At 40.4% G+C, this 22,470-nt stretch overlaps 1 protein-coding gene across 1 annotated transcript in view; it reads right to left on the bottom strand.

Moving 5' to 3' along the window:
• Positions 1-22,470, bottom strand: part of LOC132575723 (uncharacterized) — a 49,196-nt gene that overhangs the window by 17,585 nt on the left and 9,141 nt on the right. The window contains exons 2-6 of the mRNA XM_060244416.1: positions 20,850-20,987; positions 7,173-7,359; positions 6,789-7,073; positions 5,778-6,062; positions 2,367-2,636 (exon numbers count right to left, since the gene is read on the bottom strand). Of these exons, the coding sequence (XP_060100399.1) occupies positions 2,367-2,636; positions 5,778-6,062; positions 6,789-7,073; positions 7,173-7,359; positions 20,850-20,987 (1,165 nt within the window). The remainder of the gene's footprint in view (positions 1-2,366; positions 2,637-5,777; positions 6,063-6,788; positions 7,074-7,172; positions 7,360-20,849; positions 20,988-22,470) is intronic.

Raw genomic sequence — 22,470 nt, 5'->3', positions numbered from 1 at the left:
ATGTCTTGCCGAATAGCATGGGCCAAAGGTTCTATTGACAAGGCAAACAGGATGGGTGAAAGGGGGCAGCCTTGTCTTGTCCCTCTCTTAAGATGAATTTCTGCTGATCTATAATTATTAATTGAAATCTGTGCCTGCAGTACTCCATAAATTGCAACGGTCACCTCAAGGCTGGACTACTGTAATGCCCTCTATATGGGGCTGCCCTTGTGCTGAACTCGAAAGCTGCAGCTAGTACAGAACATGGCGGCCAGGATGCTATTGGGGCTTCCCTGGTGGAGCACATACAGCAGGGACTGTGGGAACTGCACTGGCTGCCAATAGTATACTGGATTGGTTATAAGTTGCTGGTTATTACCTTTAAAGCCCTATATGGCCTAGGACCCGCCCACCTTAGGAACCGTCTCTCCCCACATGTTCCCCAGAGGGTATTTAGATCGGGATCACAAAATCTACTAGTAATCTCCGGGCCGAAGGAGGGCAAATTAAAAACCACCAGAGACAGGACCTTCTCGATTGCAGCCCCCTGCTGGTGGAATCAACTGCCAGAGGAAGTGAGGGCCTTGTGGAACCTTGCACAGTTCCGCAGGGCCTGCAAGACTGTTCTCTTCCGGCTGGTGTTTAACTGAAACGGCGCATGTATCTCAGGGAATTTGAAGAAAAGCTATCGCCACTGAAATAGCAGTAAATTAATATTCTGTTTTAACTGTTGAATGTGTAATTTTAATATTTATTGATTTTAATTGTCTCTTGTGATTTTATGCTGTGAGCTGCCCTGAGCCTGCTTCGACGGGGAGGGGGGGATATAAATAAAATAAAATAAAATAAATTGATGAGATTGAAGTTGAGAATTTGGGGCCAAAGCCCATATGTTGTAGGACCGTTAGTAAGTATGGGACCTCTACTTTATCAAATGCCTTTTCAGGGTCAATAGCAAGGAGGATTGATTCACTTGACTGTTGCTTACCATAATGAATTAAGTTTAAGGTTTTCCCTATATTGTCCATGATGTTCCTAGTAGGTATAAAACCCGATTGGTCGACATGAACATAATCAGCTACTATTTTATTCAGTCTGTTTGCCAGGATAGTGGAAAAGATTTTAAAATCATGGTTCAGGACTGATATTGGGCTCTACGAGGCTGGGGTTAATTTGTCCTTCCCTGGTTTGGGGATAACTGTTATTCTGGCCTCTGACCAAGTTTTGGGCATGGAGCCCATTTCCATAATAGAATTGCAGGTTTGTATCAGGGGATCCACTAACAGTAATTTGAACTTCTTGTAAAATTCTATAGAGATTCCATCCCGACCCGGGGCCTTATTGTTCTTAGTTTTCATTATTGCTTCTAAAAGTTCCGTGGGTTTTATTGTTTGCTCTAAAAATTGAAAATGGTCTGAAGTTAACTTTATTTTGTAGTTAATACTATCTAGGTAGTCTTATTCATGTAATACGTAATTCACAAGGACAAATGGTATCTACTTCGGCAGGAATCGTCAAAATCTTTCATGACTACTATTAGCAACTTTATGAGACTGACCACCCAGATAAGTCTAAAATCCAACAAGTATATGTTTTAAAATAGGCAAGATGTGTTCTTTCAGTTAGCTCCTGAGAATAATAAAGTTGCTGGATTCTGAATCAGCTTCAGTTCCCAGATTATCTTCAGGCCAATCCCCATACAGTACTTCAGCTGCTGTATTTTATATAAACAGAAGAACGACCATGTTGGATCAGACAAAAGACCCATCACTGAGCATTCTATTTGCCCAGTGCCTATTGGCCTCTAGAAAGCCCACAGGCAGGATAACTGCAAGAGCATTCTTCCACCCATGCTCTCTTGCTCTCAATAACTTTTGTATGTATTTTAATTTTTAAACATTGTTTTAATGATCTGTGTTTTGGAGGGGAGTTGATTCTAATTGTTTTAAGATGGAATTTTATCATGTATGTTTTAAATTATCTATCTTGGTGATCACCCTGTAGGGGGAGAAAGGCAGAATACAAATTCTGTAAATAATAACTGGAAAAGCCCTTTAGAGGATTGTGTCATCATTATGAAATGAATACAATGCAATCAGTCCTTGCTTTCTATCATCCCAACTGAGGTCATGACTAACTCTTAGCTGGAAAGGCACCAAGTAACAGTTCTCAAAGGTTATAATGATACAGTCCTCCTGCACCCTTTTGGAATTATTTTTCTATTCTCTACTAATAATATGTATTATGATTTTCACATTGAAACTAATGATAAAATTACTATTGGCTTCATGACTTTGTCAACTGTAAAAAGGCAGCAGTTACTATTTAATCTTGAAATGGAGAGACTTAAAATCATTTTTAAATGTTAAATGTTTAAAATCTCTTACTAAGAGTGCACTGAATGGTCTTCAGATCACTCCTGTTTCCATTTGTCACCGTGGCCACACCTATTTCATAAGTCATTCCAGGAATCAGATGTTCAATCTTAAATCTCTGTGTGTTGTTTACTAAAAGTATTATGGTTTTATCCATTACTGTGAATGGTGTTGCCTGGATGTAGGATTCCTGGCCCCCTTGTGGCAGTTTCCAGTAGATAGTAACATAATCTTCTCCTATGTCTTCTGGATAGATTAATAAAACAGTAGGGGGGCTGACAGCTAAGTAAAGAAAAAAAATGATAAAATCAGACAATTGCAATTGTTCATAACTCTACTTTGCTCTCAGACAAAAAGGACATATATTTGCTGATGATAGATTCATAGATGTAATTATTTTGAAAACATTCATTTCAGAATTGTAATAATTGGAAGGGAATAGAGTTGGATGGTACCTCCAGGGTCATCTAGTCCAATTCCCTGCACAATGGAAGAAAATCACAAATACCTCCCTCCCACACACACCTAGTGATCCCTGTTCCATGCCCAGAAGTTGGCAAAAAAACCCCTCAAGGATCTCTGGCCAAACTGGCTTGGAGAAAAAATGCTTCTTGTCCCCAAAGTGGCGGTAGGGCAATGAAAACTAAGCGCTGATGCAACCATTCCTGCCCTCCCTCTCATGATCTTCCTAAGTTCACAAAATCAGCATTCTACTGTATTTGCTACCCCTCCCAATTTAGCAACATTTGCAAATTTAACAAGCATTCCCACTATTCCTTCAAATCATTTATAAAGATATTAAACAAAACAGGTCCCAGGACAGATCCTTGAAGCACTCCACTTGTCACTCCTCTCCAAGAGGATGAGGAGCCATTCACAAGCACTCTTTGGGTGTGTTATCAACAAGGTACAGATCCACCCAACAGTAATAGGATGCCAACCACATTTTACCAATTTGTCAACAAGAATAGTATGTGGAACCTTATCAAAAGCCTTACTGAAATCAAGATAAACTATGTCTACAGCATTCCCTTGACCCAGCAAGGAAGAAACTTTCTCCAAAAAAGAAATAAGGTTAGTCTGACATGAGTTGTTCTTGAGAAACCCATGCTGGCTCTTATTAATCATAGCTGTCCTTTCTAAATGTTCAATGACTGACTGATGATTGATTCTAAAACTTCCCCAGGTATAGACATCAAGCTGACAGGTCGGTAGTTATCCAGATCCTAATTTTTCCACCTCTTGAAGATGGAGACAACATTTGTCCACCTCCAGTCTTCTGGCATCTCACCTGTTCTCCAAGAATTCTCAAAAATAATGGCCAGAGGCTCAGAAATTATGTCTGTGAATTATTCTAGTACATTTGGATGCAGTTCATCTGGCCCCAATGTTATTTAAGTTATGTAATTATTTCTTCTAGCAGCTTAAAATTTATCCCTAAAGAGTGTACTTTGAAAAAACCTTCTATATTTTTCTGAGGCTACTCAGAAGTATAAATCCAGCACCCTACTGTAAGCAAAGGTACATGTTTTGCCACAGGTAGAAAAGGGCAACAAACAAGGAGGGCATGGGGTAATTGCAGACTGTTTGGGTTCTTCTAAACTGCTGCCCATGGTCTTGTCCCCTTGGGTCACTGCATGGTATTGAGAAAATCTTGGGGGATAGAACCAGAGTATAAACTTTTTGGTAGATACCAAATCATGGAAGAAAAATAGGTGGAGGCAGGCTAGTCAGTAGGTGTTCCCCCCTACACACACCCATTCTGGTATGTCTACATAATCCTTTTCTCCTCTTCCCTTTTGAGGAGGGCCATGGCTCAGTGATAAAGCTGCTGCTTGGCATGCAGAAGGTTCCAGGTTCAATCCTTGGCATCTTTAAATCAAAAGAATCAGGTAGAAGGTGATCAGAAAGATCTCCACCTGGAAATCTCGCCAGTCTGAGTAGAAAATACTGACCTTGATAGACCAATGGTGTGATTTAGTATAAGGCAACTACATGGGTTCAAGGCTTTTTTTGTAGCAGGAACTCCTTTGCATATTAGGCCACATGTGTACCCCTGATGTAGCCAATCCTCCTGGAGCTTGCAGCAGGCCCAGAACTAAGAGCCCTGTAAGCTCTTGGAGGATTGGCTACATCAGGGGTACACATGTGACCTAATATGCAAAGGAGTTCCTGCTACAAAAAATGCCCTGCATGTGTTCATGTGTGCTGTCACCCTTCTGGCAGTCCCCTGCTACAGTCTTGTTGCTTATTTCAATGGGACTAAAAGCTTGTTTAACTGCATGTTGGATTGCAGACAGAAGTTTCTGTTACTCTTATGATCCATGAATGATTGTCCTGTTTTTTTATTTAGGCCTTTATGTTCCTATAGTATTCCATATATATTTTACACACACACACATATCTATATTCATATTCATGTTAGCCTGTGCAAAAAAATTAACAGGAGTCTTTTAGCACCTTGAAGAATAACATGTTTTAAATCTAGCATAAACTCCTACATGTCTGACAAAGTAGGTTCCAGTCCATGACAGCTTAACCATAATAAACATAGTGTCAAAGAGGAGCTGTGTTGGTCTGCAGTTGAAGAGCTAGATTAAAGTTCAGCAGCACCTTAGAGACTAACAAGATTTTCAGGGTATAAGTTTCTGAGTCAAAGCTCCCTTCATCAAATACAAGTCGGAATGGAGATCTTTGAGCCTTTATATCCTTGTCAGAAGGTGGGAATGGTGTTGCAAAGAAGGAACTCAGGATGCAAAAATTCAATGCACATTGCAATCAACAATTAAAACAGAAGAAATGCTTGGGGGTAGAAAATTAGCATCCATTATTCTGAACAACTCCCCTTCAAGCTTCTCTGTTTGAAGATGGCCACTCTTAAGAGCACACCGCAACACTCAAAACCAGGGGAGAAACAAGTTTGATCTTCAAGGTAATTTCATTGCTAATCTAAGAAATGAAGCCCTCAAACAGAGAAGCTTCAAAGGAAGATTACAGCATGACATTGCTGGATGTAAATTCATTCACAAATTCAGAACACTGGAACACCCCTCCCCCCACACACTCTGGGCTGAATAGGGACACAGGATTCTTATCTCACTATAGATGCTATTTTTTTGCCCCCAAGCATTTGCCCTCTGCATTAATCAAGCATATACAATGCACATTGTACCTTTGCATCCTAAACTCCTTTTTGCAACACCCCTTCCCCTTCTGACTGGGAATAAGGCGATATCACCATTCCAACATGTATCTCATAAAGGGAGCTTTGATCCTGAAAAGCTTACAACCTGAACATTTTGTTGGTCTCTAAGGTGCTACTGGACTCAAATCCAGCTATAATAAACATGTCAGTCTTTAAGATGCCAAAGGCTCTTGCTTAACATACACCCCATGTACATTATTTATAAAATAATGATTTACCTGTTATTACTAGCATAGGATCCTCGTAGCAGCTTAGGGTACCCTTTTCAGCAACACTCTGAAGATATATCTGATACTGATGGTATGGTTTCACATTTTCAATTACCGCAGCAGTATTAAATTTTTCAACTGGAAAACTTTCCCAATTTGTTGTTTTGCTATCCATAATATGAACTAGGTAATGATGAAAAGATGGAATGCATGAACTCACTGGAGAATCCCACTGCAAAACTATTTCTGATGATGTCATACGTACTGCTTTTACATTGCATAAATGTAATGGTCCTAGAGATTGCAGAATAGGAAAACATAATGGTGTTAATAGAGCTGAAGATATTACAAAGATTTTTAGACAGATACTTGAAGAAAACACAATAAACAAAACATTAAAGTTTACAATCTATATTTCAGGTGGATTCAGAGCAGCTGACAAGATGTCTTATTATTTATTTATTTTATTTATTTTATTTTTATAATTTCTATCCCGCCCTTCCCAACAAGTGGCTCAGGGCGGCTCACAGCACGGAGTTCCACATAAATACAGTTTAAGCATAAAACAGTTAAAAATAATTATAAACAAGGATCTTCTAAAAACTAAGTTATAATATCTGGATACTCCCTCTTCCATAATATTAGTAATTAATATAATACAGAGCACATATTTCCCCCATTTCTGTACTTTCCAAAGATTTTATACTTTTTATATGTGCAGAAGTCACATTTTCCAAGAGGCTATACGAAGTGTAAGAGTGGAAAAAAACTGAAAAAACTAATATCTTATTCTTGTGCTTCAACAAAGATTGTGAAAGCAAGATGTTCATGCCAGCACATTTTTCCTGGATGGGTAGAGAATTCACAACACAATGAATTCGTTCGCATAGGGATAAATGTTAACACTTTGTGTAAGTGTTCAAATCTACATCTTCACTCAAGAGTACATTAAATCCCAAATTAACTTTTTAAAAGATCATACGCTTAAGATGAGTATTGATTGTATTTTATGTAACTTACTTGTCTCCACCATCACAACTGGATGTAAACTAACTTCTGCCCCCTCAGGGCTCCTTGCTGACAATGAAAATCTATAGAAATGACCAGGACACAACTGCAAAATGTTTGCATGAGTTGAATTCACAGAAAAGGTTTTGACATGTTGTTCTGAATAGTCAAAATAATATTTAATTGTGAGCACAAAGCCTGAATTAAACCATCCATCCAAACTGCTCCAAAAAAGCTCTGCATTAGTTGTACTGATCTCATGCACCTTAAATGTGAAGTTTTCAGGAACAGAAGGTACTGAAAAGGATAATTTAAGATCTATAAATTCAATTTGATATAGGCAATGTTAAACAATTTTGTTTAAAAAGTAGTTTTAAAATTTTATAAAATAATTACACTCATATTCACACATATATGGCAATGGAATAAAGCAGAAAAATCCTAAAAAGGAATAATTTGGACCATCTGGATTCCGCTGGAAAGCAAAACAATCCGTTTCATTTTCTGGTATTATTGGCAAAGAAGAGAGGCCTGACTTTCCAAGATATGGAGATTCATCTGTCCACAACAGATGTCCTTCAACCTGTAAGAATTAAAACTCCAGTGAGACAATTCTTACAAATTGTTTTCATATTTGACAATTGGTTCCTATAATAACTTTGATATCAAACATATGCTCTGCCTTGAACTGTTCAGATACATATTGACTGCAATTAGAATAGTATGGGCAACTAAATAGAAAGCATATGAAACCAGTGAAAATTGGAAAGACAAAATAGCAGAATATGCTGTAATGGCCATATTAAAAAAATTAGCTAACAAAAGTCCAAAGAATTTGGGAAAAAATGGGGGAACTACTATGCTTATTATAGGTAAAGATGGAAAATTAATGATATGCATTTTTACTTGCTTTGATCTGTATTGCAGTTACTGAAATGCTATTTTTTTATTCCTCAATATCTTTAAGATTACCAGTATATCGAATATAGCCAGTATTATAAGTATTTTGTGAAATAATATTCTATATAAGATCACTTTAATGCACAGATCTATTCTATTGCTATCTTTCTGTAATAGTCTTAAAGTATTGTCTGCCTTTTTTATTATAGTTTGATTATGATAATTACATTATTAAGACAATGAAAAAACTAGTTTAAAGGTTCAATATTTGATAGTTAATGTTAAACAACTTCTGGGCCTAAATGACTAGTTTATATGATATACAAAGATTATTGAATATCTGCTGATGTAGCATTAATCTAAATTAGGACTGAAAGGAAAAAACTTTTGAATATTACAAATATGTTCTGTACATGAAATGTGTATTTTAAACATGTCATTTCCACTGTGTTGTTGATCGTCTTTGTAATGTATATGTTAAATATTTTTTAAATCAAATTCTCATTTCCCTGCTTCTTTTTCTTTCTGTGCTCCTTTCTTATTCTTATTCAGCAAGTCTAGTAGCTATTTCACTGTATTGAAAACTGACATGTTATTCATATATATTATGGGTTGGGTCCAAAGACTAAATTTTCTAATGGCTAAATGGAACTTTGTATTGTGTGTATGTATTGGTTGTTGTAGCAAACATGCAGTCTGAAAAACATGGAATCACATGTGGTTAAAGCACTCTTCAATCCAGTATATTGAAGCAAATATAAAACTTGTTTTTACTGAAGCTTATTCACATTCACTTGCATTCTGCAGTAAAATAATTTAAATATTAGGAGCAGCTAGCTAATCCAGCAGCACCTCTTTGGATAGAAGATCATTGATGCGTCCTATCTTACTTGCACAGGAGAAATCTGCAGAAGCATCCTGCCTCCTGCAAGAGCCAATAAAAACACAGAAAGAGGAGCCAATAAAGACACAAAAAGGAGGAATCAGGGGAAAGCTTCTGGCATCTACAAAGAACCATCACATGCATACAGAATCTGGTTCTAGAGAAAAGAGTGATATGGCTCCCCCTAGTGTTCATGCATGCTTTTACACCAACACTTTTCTGCCTCTCCCATTGCACTGTAGCCCACTGATCTTTATAAAATGCTGCTGCTGAGGGATAGGGGATCCTGAGAAATGACATGAGGAGGTATTGTAGCTGAGAGGGAGATCAGTGGAAATTGTCCTTTTAGTCTGGATCCAACCCTATGGCTTAATAATGCTTTATTTTATTAATAAAATTAATTATAATTATATTTTATTAATAAAATTATAATAAAATATAATTAATATAATATAATGCTTTATTTCATTAAGGTCTTTTTTTGTAGAAAAAGCCCAGCAGGAACTCATTTGCGTTATTAGGCCACACTCCCTGACGCCAAGCCAGCCTTCTAAAAAAAAGCCCTGATTTTATTTCTGTATTTATTATTTAGACTTTTAGGCCATGCATTCCCTGCAAGCAGGGCTCAGGGCAGCTTACACCAGAGTAAAAAACACAACAATCTAGATCGATTTGAGTTAAATTAACATTAAAACACAGTATGATTCCAGCTTTGGAATCAATTCAAGTTTTGAAGCTAGAGTGCTACACAGATTACCAAAAAAAATAAGAAACAAAAGCTAAATTAAAAAAAAAATTATTTTACTAGTAAGCTGCTGTTTAATGTTTACCACTTTAGCCTGGAAGATTATAGTTCAGTTGCCCTACTTCTCTCTCTCTTTCTCAGTGTCTGTTTTTATAGTAAATAGTCATGAACCAACTTACATCAAAAGCTTGCAGATGGAAAAGTGAGGAAGCCATGTAAATCCATAAGGTCAGGAATCACTGATGGTTCAAAATCACTAATAAAATCACTAACATAAGAACTCCACTAATTATCAATTTGTTTTCAGGTTCTCTTTGATGTGTTTGTCTAGCAGGAGCTCCTTTGCATATTAGGTCTGTGACAGACTCAGGCAAGTTAGCCTGGAAGCTGGGGAATAGCCTAACAATGCTATGGTAATGAAAATGTAGCAAATTCGGAGATGCTTGGGGGCAAGTAAAATGCCTAAGAGTTTAGCTTTAGGACTGGGACAATTCAATTCAGTCTGGGAACTGTGGAAATTAGTCTGAGAACTGAAGAGTTCAGTCTGAGAACTGAAGCTGATCAGTTGTGGAAGCAACTGAAAAGGAGCTGAGACAGCCTGTGGGCTGAGTTCCTTGGGAGACAGAACAGTTTCTGTCTGTGAGAGTTATTGGGCAGAAGGGAGCAAAACTAGGCACCTTCTGTGAGGAGAAACTCTCTGAGGAGATGTGTCAGCACATCAGGGCAGTCTCCTGGTCTAAATCAAAACACTCTAACACTTAAATACTGGGACTAGATTCTTGTGGCCAGGAAGGATTCCCAAGAGTCAGACAAGGAATTTAGCAAGGTGGGACACACAGGACTGAGGGGCTAAAATAGTACTCAAAAGGCGTGAATCCTGAATGCTAGTGTGTGAGTCTGAGGTAATATTGAACTGGCACAAGTCAGAAGTCACCAGTGTGTATGGAAAAGAGTGTATGATTGTTTATTATTTTTATGATTTAAAGGAGCCTGAGCATAGGGCTATACCATCTCTGCCTAGAGTTCCTAGTGCCAAGTAGGCACTGCCTGCCTGTCAAAAGATTTATTACTAAAGCCTGTCTGATGTTAGTTCATAGTTATTAAGCCTTCTTGTTTACATATTTTTGAAACTATCTCAGCCTGACAATTCTCTGCTGTTGAGAGATTGTTAATTTTGAATTCCTGCTGCTGACTGATTTGCCTTCAAATAACAAATTAATATTATTTTACCCCCTTCCTTGCCTTTTCTGGTCCAATAAATATTATTTTTGTGGTTTTGACTTTTAAACTGTCTTGTGCCTTGTTTTCTTTAGTTCTGACATGATTTCTGTATGTGTGCCTGAGGGAAGATGTTTGGGGCGGGGGGCATAATATAAACATAGAAAATATAAGCACCCACCAATTCTGACCCTGACCGGTTCCTCACAAGGCACATATCCCTGATGGAGCCAATCCTCCAAAAGCTTACAAAAAAGAGCCTTGTAAGCTCTTGGAGGATTGGCTATATCAGGGGTATGTGGCCTAATATGCAAAGGAGCTCCTGCTAGAATTCCACTGCTGATCATTCTTAATATGGTTGGTTTTATAGTTTGCTTCCAGGCCCAATTCAAGGTACTAGTACTGACCTTTAAATCCCTATACAGCTTGGGACCAGCACAACTGAAGAACCACTTACTTCCGTACGAACCTACATGAACATTCCAGTGATTCATGTGCTTCCACCAGCAAAAGCTAGACAGGTGACAACTGGAGAAAGGACCCTCTAGATCATGGCACAGAAACCTTGGAACTTTTCCCCCAGGGATATTCATTTGACTCCCTCTGTCATTGTCTTCCAACTATGGGTGAAGACTTTTCTTGTTTGGTTTGGCGTTCCCTCACTAATTTTTATTAGCCCTCATCCTTCATGGTGTGTTTTTATGTGCTTATATTTTCTATGTTTATATTATGTTTTTTTTAATTATTCAAAATATTTTATATACCTTTGAATTTTAAATGGTTTTAATGTCTCAGATGTTTAATGTTTGTCACCTTGAGGACCCTGAATTCAGTGAGAAGGCAGTATAGAATGTTATAAATTTAAATAAATAAATTACAAAGCACCTTATGAAGTAGGCCTCTGTTGCTCTGTTTTACAGAAGGGGAACTGAGACTAGAAGGTCGCATCTTGTACAAAGCCACACAGTAAATCAGTGGCAGGAGTGCAATTTGAATCTGGGGATCTTCTAATTCAAATTCTACTCTTCATCTGTTAACCATAATCATGTGCATAAACCATTGAAGGTAATATATACCAACCTTAATATCATTAAGACCTGTCCACAACATGATGATCCGACTGAAAGACTGCAGATAAGCAAAGAGAAATGTATGTTCTTCTTTGTTTTTTACATCAACAAGGTGTGCACCACTTGAAAATGATTGACATTTCTGTTGTGCCATACTCCAAGGCATGCTTTCTTTGCTTACTTTATAGCAGCTCTGTTTAAAAGCTGTCCAACCCTCTGAACATAAACCTAAAGACAAACATATATTGTAGTATTCCAAAGCATTTTTGCCAGCCAAAGAAGTTGCAAAAACAGTTTATTCATGAGAAAATAAAACATCTGTCTGCATTTAAACACCACTTCTAAACAAGCATAAAAGCAAATGTTTGTGAACCTGGCTTGTTAGGCTCATGAGTCTTGTTCCTTCCTTCTGTACCACTTCTTTCTTACATAGAGAAACCCCATTGAAAACTGACTTAGATCACCTTTGACATATGACTGCAGAACATAAGATACCTAGAATTAGCCCTCCACACACCAGAAAGTTGAGAATTACTACTGTGTATGTGGGACAGGTTAACCTAGAGGTGTCAAACATGCAGCCTGATAGCCGGATCAGGCCCCCAGAGGGCTTCCTATCAGGCCTGCAAGCAACTCACTGTCATCTGCTTCCTTTTCTCTCTCTTGCTCCCTTCTGCATTACAGTGGGTTTTGCCAGGCTTGCTCAATCACACAGGAGCTATAGAGTGTCCCGCCCAGCCCGGGCGGGGACTGCGCGGAGGAGACCCCCCGGCGCCTGCCAGCCGTTCCAAGCCCTCGTCGTCACCCCAAGAGCCTTCCCCACCTTTCCAAGCCCCCGTGGCGGCCCCACCCCTCACCTCGACTGACGGGGCGACAGCAGCCACCCGAGCGGCGCCTCCCAGACGGCGAGCCCGGCTTTGAGTCCGCGAAGTCTGGCCAGGGCAAGACGCCGGGGAGCAAGAGGGAGAAGCTGAGCCCAGCACCGGGCCAGGAGGGGGAGAGCCGTTTGTCTCGTCGCAGCGCGAGACGCTCCATCGCAGCACACAGCCGAGGGCTAGGATGCCCGGGGCACGCCCAGTCAGCCCAGCCCGGCGTGCCTCTCCCGGGCGTCTGGGGCTTTGAAGGGGGGAGGAGCCAGAGAGGGGCAGGACCCGGGAGGAGGGAAGGATGGGTCGGGAAGCATAAAAGGAGGGAGGGAGGAGGTCGCTGAGGAAGCTGGCTGATGCGCAAAGAGGCTGCCTCGCGAGAGAGAGGGACAGGAGCCACAGCACAGCCAAGAGGGGAACGGGGGCCTGCGGTGAAGTAACCCAGCACCCACCCCTCTGTTTCTGAGACCTCCAGGGAACGCCCCAGAGTGCCCGGGAGGGGCAACGGCGACGCCGGGAGACCGGGAGGGGTACCGAAGACCCGACATAGAGCAAAGCCTTTTTTTTCTCCATTGACTGACCAGCTCATGAAGCAACTTATGTGCAAAAGTTCACAGTGTCCATTTCATGTTTTGCCCTGGGTCTTAGGATCAAAGCATTGACCATGAGATTTATGTAATGAATGTCAATAAATCAAAAGTAAGTTTGCAGCTTACATACACACACCTAAACAACACCTGAACAGCATACTCGATTGCTACAGCACATACATGGTCTCCAGATTTTGATGCAAAAAATCATAGCAAGAGGTGTCAGTTATCAGAAACTGTTAAATAAACAAAATATTGCAAGAGTGCTAATCTTTTAAGCATATTTTATTTTAATTTTTTTTAAAAAAAATCTTTGTGTTTGTCTGTGTCCTTTCTAAAGTTTATATGTCAGCTACTTGGCATTACATTTTATGACACACATGGCCTGGCCCGACAAGGTCTCATTTATGTCACATCTGGCTCTCATAACAAATGAGTTCAACACCCCTGGGTTAACCTGTGCATCTATATTCAGATATCACAGATAACCAGAATTAATTTCTAAGTGGTATTCTCTGTATGATAAGGGAGAAGAAAAGGAAGGAAGAGACAGATGTGTTAAACAAGCCAGGTTTTGTGTACACTCTGGTTAATGCTGTTTTAAAAGTAAACAAATAAAAAAGGACCTCTAAAAAAACACAAGCAATAGCAAAATGAAAAATCAGATCAGACAGACATGCACACAAACATTGTGTAACCACATAAATATCACAGTGATGGTTGGATGCAAAATAAAACTATCAAATACAATATTATAATATGCAGATGACACCCAGCTCTATCTATTGATGGGTGGCCATTCCGACTGTACCCCAGAAAATCTAGACCTGGCTCTTCAAGCTGTAGCATCTTGGCTCAGGTTGAGTCGGTTGAAGCTGAATCCGAAAAAGACAGAGATCCTCTATCTGAATCGGGGTGGCCTGGGAAAGGTGATCCCTTTGTGGCTCTTGATGGGGTGCCACTAATATCGACCCCTAAGGTCAAGAGCTTGGGAGTGCTCCTGGAGTCCTCTCTCACAATGGAGACCCAGGTAGCAGCCACTACCAAATCCGCCTTTTTTCATCTTCAGTGGGTACAGCAGCTGACCCCTTTTCTGGAGCATGACAACTTAGCTGTGGTGACCCATGCTATGGTCACCTCAAGAATAGATCACTGTAATGCTCTCTACAAGGGGTTACACTTGTCCCTAACTTGGAGACTACAGCTAGTGCAGAACACTGCAGCGTGGCTGTTGATGTGGCTCCCTAGATGGGAGCACATTTGGCCAGTGCTGAAAGAGCTGCATTGGCTGCCTATTGTGTTCCAAGTCCATTTCAAGGTGTTGGTTATGACCTTTAAAGCCCTCTATGGTCAGGGGCCTGCCTATCTATGGGATCGCCTTTCTCTGGATGTTCCCGAGAGAGTACTGTGTTCAGGGACACAAAATCTATTGGCCATCCCTGGACCAAAGGAAGCCAGGCTATGCTCCACACAGGCTAGGGCTTTTTCAGTGGTGGTACCAGAAATGTGGAATGCCCTCCTAGAGACCATAAGGGCCCTGTGAGATCTTTCACAATTCCTCAGGGCCTGTAAAACTGAACTGTTTTAACAGGCCTTCAACACCTGAATCCAGGAGAGAACCACCACCTCTCACCCCTGAGGAGCTATAAATATCACGGGATCACTAACAGAAAAAAGAAAGATCCCGCCATATCAAAGTTGTATAGAACCACAAAATGTTTTTAAATGTTTTTATTGGGTTTAAAAGTGTATTGTATAATTGATAGTTAACTGCCCTCTTGCGGAGAGGGTGGGATATAAATTTAAAGTAATAAATAAATAAATAAATAAATAATCAAACTAACACCACACAAAAAATTAATAAGGAAAAAAAATCAACATTTATACCCAGAAGACAATAATAGAAGGCAATATGGGAGCATTTGTACAAAAATGAAGTCTCAGGTATGGGTAGGGTTGCCATGTCCAATTCAAGAAATATCTGGGGACTTTGGGAGTGGAGCCAGGAGACTTTGGGGGTGGAGCCAGGAGACATCAAGGCGGAGCCAGGAACAAGGGTGTGACAAGCATAATTGAACGCCAAGGGAGTTCTGGCCATCACATTTAAAGGAACCACACACCTTTTTAAATGTCTTCCTTCCATAGGAAATAATGGATAGGGGCACCTTCTTTTGGGGCTCATAGAATGGGACCCCCTGGTCCAATCGTTTTGAAACTTGGGAGATACTTTGGGGAGAGTCACTAGATACTATACTGAAAATTTGGTACCTCAAAAAACAGCTCCCCCAGAGCCCCCGAAACCTCCAAATCAATTCCCCATTATACCCTATGAGAATCAATCTCCACATAGAGAATAATGCTCAGCAGTTGCTGCCAACTTCTTCAAAGTAACACAGACACACCATCCCAAGAGGAAGCCTTTCAATCAGCGACTGAAGCCTCCGGAGGTAGAAACGCACATGGTCCTCCGGGGGCGGAGCTCCCCCCCCCCCGCCGCCGGCCAGACTCCCCAAGGAGATGCCACCAAGCAGCCAGAGAGGATGCAAGGACTACAAGTCCCAGCATGCACCTCGCGAAGGGAGGCCGGACTGGAGCGAATAGCAGGCCAGCAGTGGGTGGGTCTTTGCGACCCGGAGGAAGGGAGAAGCCTGAAGCCAGGCAGGGAAAGAGACACTGCGCCGCTCCACCTCCCCACCCCTGCTATCAGATTTTTAGAGAGCGGGGGATTAGGCTGCTGATCCAGGGGTCCCCCAGCAGGGCGGGGGGGTTGGGAAGCCTAGGTATGGGACAGTTTCAACAGTGACTGTAGTATCTTCATCAGAAAGTACAACAAAATGACTTGATGTATCCAAAATATGAGATGTAAAAAATAACCAAGATGCTAGAAACAGTTGAAGTAGTATCCTGTTATAGGTCTTACAGCTGCAGTGGTCAAAAACTAATTATTAAACAGTTATGGCAGATTTAATATAACTTTAATGTCAGTGACACCTTCCAATAACAATATGGCAACAACTCTGGGAAAAATATTTCTGCTGACTTCTCAATTGAGAGGTCTCAGCTTGCCAGGAAGTGTCTGGGAAGCAGTGGGAGGGCTATGGGAGGGGATATGAGGGCATGATGCTTGCTGCAGTATAACATCTCTTCTGGTAAAAATACTCTAAGGTGTTACCATAGAGTTGCTGGCTGAAGAGCTACTCTACATCGCTTACATTTTCTACCAGAAGTGATATGATGCTGCAACTGCCATAACTGCTTCTTGTTGCACTACCTCTTTTTCATTACCATTGTTGTCCAGAGTGTGTCTCTTCTTAGAATCCAAACAGGGACTTAATATTCAATAAGGTTGCCCCTGGCTCTTTTTAAACAGTATTTCTAATGTTCCTTTTTTGGCTCCTTTGTTTAGTGGTAGAAACATTTTTTATATTTTACATTTTTATATTTTTATATTTTTTAAATTTTTCTTTAGAGTATGTAATTTTGAGATTTGGTAGGCTAACTTTCTGTAGCAATATAGTCAAAAGCCTTTACTCTTAAAATACCATTAAGAACCAAGAAACTAAGGAAAATATTGTTTTTTCATAATTTATTTGAATTATGCTATAATGACTAATAGGAGCCCCGTCACGCAGAGTGGTAAAGCTGCAATACTGCAGCCCGAGCTCTATGCTCACAACCTGAGTTCGATCCCAGCAGAAGCTGTGTTCAGGTAGTTGGTTCAAGGTTGTCTCAGCCTTCCATCCTTCAGAGGTAGGTAAAATGAGTACCCAGTTTGCTGGGGGGGAAAGTGTAGATGACTGGGGAAGGCAATGGCAAACTGCCCTGTAAAAAAGTCTGCCATGAAAATGTCCTGATGCGACGTCACCCCAGAATCGAAAACGACTGGTGCTTGCACAGATACCTACCTTTACCTTTATAATGAGTAATATATATTTTAAATCACAATCCAACATAATTATCCTTAAACCTGATTACATTTTGATCCTAATAATGTTTACTTGGAACCATGTCCTACTGAGAACAACTACATCCTGAAAGACTTAAGGCTGCTCAGTGAATTTAAGCTCTCCTACCCACTATTACAATTAGTTATCTGTTGTGTATGTGGACTAATGTGTGTATTATTAATAGTGTTCCTGTCTGGCTCATTGGAGCCTTGAGGACTGAGTTTGGGGACTCAGGAACAATGGCAGTAGGATTCAAATCCCTGCTGCCCTGCTCCAATCATGGGCCGCCTGCTGGTTTGAGTGATCCAGTGGCGTTCAAGCATGGGAACCTTGAACTATATATAATTGGTCCTGTTGGCCCAGTTAAGCAGTCTTCTTAGTTCAGCCATTGCCATGCTGTAACTCAATAAAGAGCTATGATCACTGCAACCGCGTCTCCTCCTTGCATTGAACCCACTATATTATAGTCTTCCTCATAGCAGCTCACAGCCTACACTGGGTTCTCTAGCCCTTTTCCCAAGGCTATGGCCAGGCAAAGAACTACAATAACTGCTTTCAAACCACAGATAGCAATGAGAATTTCAGTACACACCTGTTTCCACTTGAATATCCAGTGTCTGAGATACATTCATACATTCCAAGTGCAGCTGTTTAAATTCAAATGTAAAAGTATACAAAGTTGCAGGTCTCAGATCAGTCCATTCATAGAAAGTCTCATTGCATTTAAAAATCTGAGAAATGTTATTATGTGAAATTCCAACAGAAAAATTGTAAGCCACTGTTATCCAGTTAAACAATACACTAGTACTTGTCACCAGAGTTTTGACAGTATTCTGTGAAATTCCTCCTATGATACAAATAAAGGAAAATAAGTTTCCAATCATATTAAAAGGGGGGGGCATGAATCAATGTAATGGACAGAAAAATAAAAAATCCTTTTCCAAAGATGTATTGTACAGATGTATTCAATATAAAATAACCTACTACAGAGTTTAATGTGTTAATGGAATGTAAGAATAAATAGCTATGCTTGGATAAAGACTGTGCGACTGAACAACAAACTGAACAATAAGAATGTGAAGCATACTATGCAAAATAATGTCAAAGAACACTTACTATAGCATTATAGGTACAAGTTACTGATCACTGTAATATCAGTTACCATAAAAACAACATCCCCTAACATCATATATTGTTCTTCCATCTTTGCCTCTAATCAAAAGTATTTCCCTTGCACTTACGTGTCTTGAATGATATCACATCTAAAACTTCCCCATTCTTCAGTGACTGTACCATTACATCATAGTCCTTGTCTTCTTCTAGTAGAATTGTAAACTTCTGATCTATTAACTGAGTCGTAGAAACCCTTTTTACATTCTATAATAAAACATAAGAACATAAGAGAAGCCATGTTGGATCAGGCCAATGGCCCATCTAGTCCAACACTCTGTGTCACACAGTGGCCAAAAATTTTATACACACACACACACACACACACACACACACTGTGGATAATAGCCACTGATGGACCTCTGCTCCATATTTTTATCTAACCTCCTCTTGAAGCTGGCTATGCTTGTAGCCGCTGCCACCTCCTGTGGCAGTGAATTCCACATGTTATCACCCTTTGGGTGAAGAAGTACCTCCTTTTATCTGTTCTAACCCGACTGCTCAGCAATTTCATTGAATGCCCATGAGTTCTTGTTTTGTGAGAAAGGGAGAAAAGTACTGCTTTCTCTACCTTCTCCATCCCATGCATAATCTTGTAAACCTCTATCATGTCACCCCGCAGTCGATGTTTCTCCAAGCTAAAGAGCCCCAAGCGTTTTAACCTTTCTTCATAGGGAAAGTGTTCCAAACCTTTAATCATTCTAGTTGCCCTTTTCTGGAATTTTTCCAATGCTATAATATTTTTTTTGAAGTGCGGTGACCAGAATTGTACACAGTATTCCAAATGAGACTGCACCATCGATTTATACAGGGGCATTATGATACTGGCTGATTTGTTTTCAATTCCCTTCCTAATAATTCCCAGCGTGGCATTGGCCTTTTTTATTGCAATCGCACACTGTCTTGACATTTTCAGTGAGTTATCTACCACGACCCCAAGATCTCTCTCTTGGTCATTCTCTGCCAGTTCACACGCCATCAACTTGTATTTGTAGCTGGGATTCTTGGCCCCAATGTGCATTACTTTGCACTTGGCCACATTGAACCTCATCTGCCACACTGACGCCCACTCACCCAGCCTCAACAGATCCCTTTGGAGTTCCTCACAATCCTCTCTGGTTCTCACCACCCTGAACAATTTAGTGCCATCTGCAAACTTGGCCACTTCACTGCTTACTCTCAACTCCAAATCATTTATGAACAAGTTAAAGAGCATGGGACCCAGTACTGAGTCCTGCGGCACTCCACTGCTTCCCATCCTCCACTGCGAAGACTACCCATTTATACTCACTCTCTGCTTCCTATTAATTAGCCAGTTTTTGATCCACAAGAGGACCTGTCCTTTTACTCCATGATTTGTTTTAAGGACTACTGTTATTTTAAGGAGTCATGCAAGTTGGATAAGCCAATAATGCTGGCAGACTTTCCCCAGTGAATCTTTCCTCAAAGGTTAAAGCAGGCCTGCAAAGGGCCCTGCCCCCTCCTTATGCCTTTTACTGACAGAAACCAAGATTTGAAGGATGGTAATAATGTTATGATTGCCTAGCAACTCACACAACAGTCTCTGAGAGCATTCATGTTTTAACACAGTGGGTGTTGCTCCTATTATTTTAGGGGGAGTTAACCCCCTTATAGGTTTCTTTTTTTCAGATTTCAGGTTTTACTTTAAACCTGGGGCTTTTCATGTCCCCAGTCTATGGATTTAAGTATCCACAGATGGGGCCATGTTGAAAATTAGATATATTGATGAGTCCAGGAAGGAGAGTGAAAAATCATCACTGACGGAAAAGTTATCCAAAAGTGTAAAAGAGCAAAGGATAGCCAACTATAGTCTTACTACAGCAACAATGGGCAAACAATTAAATGTGCTAAATTAACTAAAATTTATATACTAAAACATTATTTACTAAAAATACTCAATTGCTGATTGATCAGTAGCTACACACTCAGGTACAATAATTGTCCCTTGGGTATTCTGAGAAAATAATGTTGGTAAAAAGGTGTTTTATCCACAGGTTCCATACTGAAGTGCCAAACTATATTGCTTTTGGAATCCAGAGTTTATGGTGCCCAGGAACCATGGATGCAGTATATCTTAACAACAATCTCATCCAGAACTAACATTCACAATAATTAAAAGTTAACCATATTGAGCTGTAACTTCCTTGTAAAAAAAAAACCCCTTCCCATACTTTTATTCAGTTTGATGTAGTGATTAAGTGCATGGACCCTTATCTGTGAGAACCGGGTTTGATTCTTCACTCCTCTACATGCAACTGCTGGAGTGGCCTTGGGTCAGTCATAACTTCAGAGCTGATCTGCTCAAGAACACTTATTGAAGAGCTCTCAGCCCCGCCTACCTCACAAGGTTTCTGTTGGGGGGAGGGGAAGGGAAAGGATATTGTAAGCCCCTCCGAGGCTCCTTCAGGTAATGAAGGGCAAGGTATAAATCTGATCTACTTTCCTTCCTATTCTTCTTCCTCTTCTTCCCCAGGATCACAGGAAACAGGTACACATTATCCTTTCAGATGTTAAAATTGTATTCTTCTAAATTACCTATGAAGTTAAAACTACCCTTTCCCAACTTTCTTTTTAAACCAAACTACTATTTTCCACCTCTCTACTGGGTTCAGTATAATTAGTATAGTGCCTAGAAATATATAATGATTAAATACAAAACTTACTTTTTGGATAAAGTCAATTGACACTTGATATCTTACAATATAGAACTCTGGGTCTTCTCCTTCTGGAAACTTTGGCCACTCCAAAAAAATTCCTCTAGCAGGCTTTTCAGTTTCACCACACTCTAGACCAACAGATGCCTGCAATACAATGGAATAGAATGCAATAAATAATGGTAGGCAAATGTATATTTTAAGCTAAAGAGCCAGATCTCACATTGCTCCCTAAGAAGCCTGATCCTCAGGACAAATGGGCAAGGGGGCATGCTAGAAGGACAGCAGTGAAGAGGAAGGCGGGGGGGGGAATAACATGTGCAAGCTATCCTGTTCATAACAATGATGCGTTGTTACTTGGAGGAGGACTTCATCAGCTACCATGGCGATGTTGCTGTGGTTATGTTGCTGCGGGGGATTACTTCAATGGCTACCATGAGCTCTGCTAGAATGGGCTCTATGTGGGCTTCTGCCTCCTCAGGGCCAGAGTGGATGGCCTCCTCTGTGTCAATGTAGGGATGTCAGAAGCTTGAGAACTTCAGAAGGTTCTGTAGGTTCAGTTTCTGCTGGTGCCACCAGGTACAAGGTGAAAGGGGGGCAACCGGTCTTTTGGTGTCACAAGCTGAAAGCTCTTCTCCAGCCCCATAGCAAGAAAATTTTGGGTGGAGGGACCCGGGAGCTAAAAAAATGGGGGGGGATGGGGCTTGGCTGTTTCTTCCCTCCAGTGGCCAGTAGGGGTGTGCATTCGGATCAACCAAATCAAAGAAACCTCTGAACCACCCCTGATTTGGAAGTATACGGCGCTGTATACTTCCGAATCCAATTGGAAGCCATTATATGGGAGCCATATACGGCTCCCCGTATACTTCCGAATCAATATTCGGAAGTATACGGAACTCCATGGAAAAGGTGGAAAAGGAGCTTCTGCAGCCTCAGGGGAGCTGCTTGCCTCCTTTCCTGCCTTTGGAAGCCTTTTCCCGCCTCTCCCATAGCCTCCCTGGGATCAGGGAGGGAGGGGTAGGGAGAGAGGAGCCCCAGCAGCCAATCCAAAGCATGCATTTGCAAATCCCCCCAGCCATCAACAACATTGTTGTTCTTTTGTTTACTTGGGTATCCAAGTAAACAGTGTTCTCTGGCCAATCACAGAGCAGTGGTATTTTTTGAAACTGCTGTGTGTAGGGCCAGAGAACCTTTTTAAGGAGTCTGCCTTGATAATTTGAGTTGGGACTTTATGTTTGCAGTAATGGAAAAAATAAACTTAGGGGAACATTTTATAAAAATGACGAAAGCAATATATATACGGAATAATAAGCAAAATTGTGTATAAATGCAGATCTTACAAAAGAACTGAAGGTAAGCAAAGGTACAAGACAAGGATGTCCATTATCACCATTGTTGTTTATAATGACTCTTGAAATTTTACTACAACAAATACAAAATGATAAAGAAATAGAAGGATTAAAAATCAGAGGATTCTCTTATAAATATAAAGCCTTCACAGATGATATTGTGTTCATAATAGAGAACCCGATCCAAGTGTCACCATTGCTGTTAGCTAAGATAAAAGAATACGGAGAGTTAGCAGGACTATATATAAATAAAGAGAAATCGAAATTTTTATGCAAAAATA

Source organism: Heteronotia binoei, chromosome 8 (genome assembly GCF_032191835.1).
Source record: "Heteronotia binoei isolate CCM8104 ecotype False Entrance Well chromosome 8, APGP_CSIRO_Hbin_v1, whole genome shotgun sequence".
Taxonomy (NCBI): domain Eukaryota; kingdom Metazoa; phylum Chordata; class Lepidosauria; order Squamata; family Gekkonidae; genus Heteronotia; species Heteronotia binoei.
This window is presented reverse-complemented; position numbering and strand designations above follow the sequence as displayed.